Genomic DNA, 4,478 nt, shown 5'->3' on the forward strand with positions numbered 1-4,478 from the left:
GTTATTGGTCACATGTGGACACATACTTGTGAGCATCCTTGAACAAAGTTGGCCAATAGAAACCTGATTGTAGAACCTTGGTTGTAGTGCAGTTGGCTCTGAAGTGGCCTCCCGCTTCTCTATCATGGCAGTACCGGAGCACTGACTCCATTTCCTCCTTGGGGATACACCTCCTTATGAGCTGATCTGCACATAATTTGTACAAAAAGGGGACCTCCCACAAATAGTGTTTCACATTAGAGAAGAATTTCTTCCTCTGCTGATATGAAAAATGAGGTGGGATAACATGTCCGACTAGATAATTTGCAAAATCAGCATACCAAGATGATGCATCTACCTGAATGGAGTAGAGCTACTCATCCAGAAACTCCTCTCAGATGGTGCTGAATGTCTTCCCCTTCTACATCTACATTCTCCAATCGGAAAAGGTGATCAACAGCTAGGTTCTCGATACCTTTCTTGTTACGGATCTCAACATCAAATTCTTGCAGCATTAGGATCCACCTAATCAGCCTCAGTTTTGCATCCTTCTTTGCAAGTAGGTGTCTTAATGCCAAGTGATCTGTATACACAATGACTTTGCACAAAATCAGATATGAACAAAACTTATCAAAGGCAAAGATTACTGCTAGTAGTTCCTTTTCGATTGTGGTGTATTTCTGTTGAGCTCCATTCAAGGTTCTGCTAGCATAATAGATTGACTGAAAGTGTTTGTTCATTCCTTGCCCTAGAACAACTCCTACTGTTGAATCACTCACATCACACATCAGCTCAAAAGGAAGTGTCCAATCCGGTGCTATGATGGTTGGGGCATTGATCAGCTTGTCCTTTAGGATGTTGAATGCTTGTAGGCATTCGTTTGTGAACTCAAAAGGCACATCTTTCTGAAGCAAAGTGGACAATAGCTTAGCAATCTTGGAGAAATTCTTGATGAATCTTCTATAGAACCCGACATGTCCTAAGAAGCTTCTCACAGATCAGACTGATGTTGGTGGTATAAACTTCTCAATTATCTCCACCTTGGCTCTGTCAACCTCAATACCTTTCTATGAAATCTTATGCCCAAGCACGATACCTTCTTGCACCATGAAATGGCACTTCTCCCAAGAGCCAAAGACTGAGAAATCATCCATGAAGACCTCTATAAACTTTTCCACCATATCAGAAAATATTACCATCATACACCTCTGAAAAGTTGTTGGAGCATTGCATAACCCGAATGGCATCATCCTATAGGCAAAGGTACCATAGGGGCAAGTGAAGGTGGTCTTTTCCTGATCTTCCGGTGAGATTGGAATCTGATTATAACCTGAATACCGATCAAAGAAACAATAAGACTCATGCCCGGCCAACCTCTATAGAATTTAGTCAATGAAAGGGAGAGGGAAATGATCCTTGTGTGTGGCTTCATTCAATTTTCTGTAGTCGATACATACTCGCCACCCGGTGATGGTACTAGTCAGTATGAGTTCAGTCCTTGCATTCGGTATCACGGTCATGCCACCCTTCTTCAGCACTACTTGCACGGGGTTCGCCCATGAGCAGTCAGAGATAGGATAAATTATCCCGGCATCTAGTTGCTTGATGACTTCAGCCTTCACCACATCTTTCATATTCGGGTTCAGGTGTCTTTGAGGCTGAACTGAGGGCTTGCTTTCATCTTTCATTAGAATTTTGTGCGTGCATATAGATTGGCTGATGCCCTTGATGTTGGCTACCTTCCAAGCCAAAGCTATCTTGTGTTCCCGTAACACCCGCAACAGTTTTTCTTTTTGCAGAGGGGTCAAGGCTGCTGATATGATCACCGGTAAGGCTGACGGTGCCTCTAAGAAAGCATACTCCAAATGCGGTGGGAGTTGCTTCACCTCAAGGGTGGGTGGCTCTTGGGGTGAAGGCTTGTTTGTTGGCATTGGTGATCTATCCAAGCTCTCCATCTTGAGGAATCCTTTCCCTTGAAACTGTGGATTGGCATTCAGGTATGCTGCCATCCTCTGAACCTCTTCACTTTCTCCCCTTGTAGCTTCTCCATCTTGTATGAATAGCTCAAGGGGATGGGCCAACCTGCTAACCTAAAAGCAATCATCAACCACATAATCAATAACATCAACCTCCTAAGGCTGAGTTGCCCTTGTTGGACATCAATCATTGCCTTCCCCATAGCTAGGAAAGGTGTCCCTAGGATAAGAGGAACATCAACATCCTCTTGCATGTCTAACACAATGAAATCAACTTGAAAGATGAATTTATAAACTTTAACAAGTACATCTTCTATGATCCCCCTAGGGTGTTTGATGGATCTATCAACTAATTGCAATGCAACTCTAGCCAATTTCTTGAAAACTGAATATGGCATCAAGTTTATGCTAGCTCCTAAATCACACAATGCCTTATCAATTTTCAAATTGCCTATAGTGCAAGGGATAGTGAAACTCCCTGGATCTTTCAATTTTTGGGGCAGCTTGTTTAGGAGGATTGCTGAGCATTCTACATTGAGTGCAATAGTAGCTACATCTCTCAATTTCCTTTTGTTTGCCAATATCTCTTTCAAGAACTTTGCATAGTGTGGCATCTGGGCTAAAGCAACAGCAAAAGGAATATTAATATGTAAACTCTTAAACACTTCAAGAAACTTACCAAATTTCCTTACCAATTTGTGTTGCTTCAACCTATTCTCGAAAATTGTACTTGCGGTTGTTGGTTTTTCTCCTTCTTTGGTTCAGATTGCTCTTCCTCCTCCTTTTCGGGTTCAAGGGTTACATCTACCTTGTCTTCATCCCTTGCTTTCTTCTCTACTTCTTGCAGCTCCTTTCCACTTCTCAAAGTGATAGCCTGCACTTGATCTCTTGGATTCACTTCAGTATTGCTAGGTAGAGTGCCCGATACTCTTGCTGAAATCATTTGTGCCAACTACCCAACTTGATTCTCCAAGTTCTTGATTGATGCTTCTTGGTTCTGAAATCTTGTTTCAGCACTAGATGTGAACTTGGTCATCAGCTCCTCTAGGTTTGTTTTCTTTTCTGGTTGATTGGAAGTTTGGGGGAAGGGCTACACCATATTTTGATTTGGCCAAGACTAGTTCGGGTGGTCCCACCATCCAGGGTTAAAGGCACGAGGGTACTAATTTCTTTGCTGGCTTGGAAAGTTGCCAACAAAGTCTACCTGCTTAGGGGACTACACAAACTGATTTCCAACTTGACATTCAATGCTGATATGACCTCCCTCACACCATTCACACGTCACGGCCTGAACATGCACAGTTGCTAATTGCATCTCATCTAGCTTCTTACTGAGTGCATAGGGCTGTATAGGTGTCCACATTGTGAAGTCTGGACTGTCTCCTAACTTGTGCTCTCTCGGAATGTCATTGGTAGTTATTTGCAGTCATCTCCTCTATGAGTGCATGGGCAACTTCAGGGGTCTTGTTATTGATGGATCCCCCAGCTGCAACATCCATGATAGTCTTGTTGGCTTCGGTTAGCCCATTATAGAAAGTTTGAACTTTTAGCCGTACGGGAAGTCCATGATGAGGGACCTTCCTCAACAACTCCCTGTAACACTCCCATGACTCATACAATTACTCTCCATCCTACTGAAAGAAAGTGGTGATATCATTCATCATCTTTTCTATCTTGGATGGAGGAAAGTACTTGGAGAGGAATCGACTAGCCATTTCATCCCATGCTGCTATAGATCCAACTAGCAAAGAATTTAGCCAAGAAGTTGGTTCATTGTGCTTGAAAGTATCACAAATTTCCAATAAGTTGGCGATGTGAGTGTTCGGGTCTTCATGAGCCATGCCACAAAATTGAACCATATTTTGTATCATTTGAATGATGGCTGATTTGATCTCAAAGTTGTTGGCAGTGAAAGAATGGTAAGATCCATCATATGGATGCCAAAAGGGTTGCAGAATGGGTGGGCAAATTTCAAAAATTTCTTTCCATTCTTCCAACTGGGAATCGCATTCCCTGAATTATCCAGGATTTATTTTGAATCAAAACCGAACCAACTTTGAACCAAAAGAGAAGGGAAGGGATATACCTGATCTGGAGAAGCAGTATGTCCCAACGTTGGTGTTCACGCCCAAAGAAATTACCAAGAACTACTCCCACTGAAGATGGCACAATGATGATGGAGAAAAACCAGCAGTGTTCATCCCACAAACTAGGTTCTTCTGAAGGGATAGGATATCCATCACATGGACGCCCAAATCTTGTGGAATGGACTAGGCAAATTTCAAAAATTTCTCCCATCTTTGTAGGGAATCAAATTCCCTATTTTAGAAAAACATTTTTCAATGATCAATCTTGAACCATTAACCAAACCAGATTTGAACCAAAAGGAGTAAGAGGGAGGATGTACCTGATACAGAGAAACAATATCTCCCAATGGAGGTGTTCACGCCCAAGAAAGGATCCAAAATCTGCTCCCACTAAAGATGGCGCAGTGTAGGATGGAGCAGAATCAACAATGTTCTT

The 4,478-nt window shown here is 42.4% G+C and overlaps 1 protein-coding gene and 1 non-coding gene across 2 annotated transcripts; one reads left to right on the plus strand and one right to left on the minus strand.

The window, feature by feature from the left end:
* Positions 1 to 356: 356 nt before the first annotated feature.
* LOC148843886 (uncharacterized) lies at positions 357 to 2,898 on the minus strand. The gene is made up of 5 exons (XM_088959464.1): positions 2,686 to 2,898; positions 1,437 to 2,069; positions 1,247 to 1,309; positions 1,043 to 1,141; positions 357 to 884 (listed from the first exon to the last, which is right to left on the minus strand). The coding sequence occupies exons 1-5, from the start codon at positions 2,896 to 2,898 to the stop codon at positions 357 to 359; spliced, it is 1,536 nt and encodes a 511-aa protein (XP_088815590.1).
* Positions 2,899 to 3,515: 617 nt separating this feature from the next.
* Positions 3,516 to 3,622, plus strand: LOC148843887 (small nucleolar RNA R71). Its single transcript, XR_016103948.1, has one exon. It is a non-coding gene; the product is annotated as a small nucleolar RNA R71 (small nucleolar RNA).
* Positions 3,623 to 4,478: the final 856 nt, after the last annotated feature.

The sequence above is a fragment of the Nelumbo lutea genome, chromosome 8 (genome assembly GCF_056320005.1).
Source record: "Nelumbo lutea isolate HS-2025 chromosome 8, American lotus-T2T, whole genome shotgun sequence".
Taxonomy (NCBI): Eukaryota; Viridiplantae; Streptophyta; class Magnoliopsida; order Proteales; family Nelumbonaceae; genus Nelumbo; species Nelumbo lutea.

Bases quoted from the DNA above. Each gene is read 5' to 3' on its own strand.
- LOC148843886 (XM_088959464.1), bottom strand. From the start codon at position 2,898: ATGATTTCAGCAAGAGTATCGGGCACTCTACCTAGCAATACTGAAGTG. The intron at 2,070-2,685 runs GTACAATTTTCG...GATTGCTTTTAG, and splicing joins AGAAAAACCAACAACCGCAA to GTTAGCAGGTTGGCCCATCC. The intron at 1,310-1,436 runs GTATGTATCGAC...ATCGGTATTCAG, and splicing joins GTACCATCACCGGGTGGCGA to GTTATAATCAGATTCCAATC.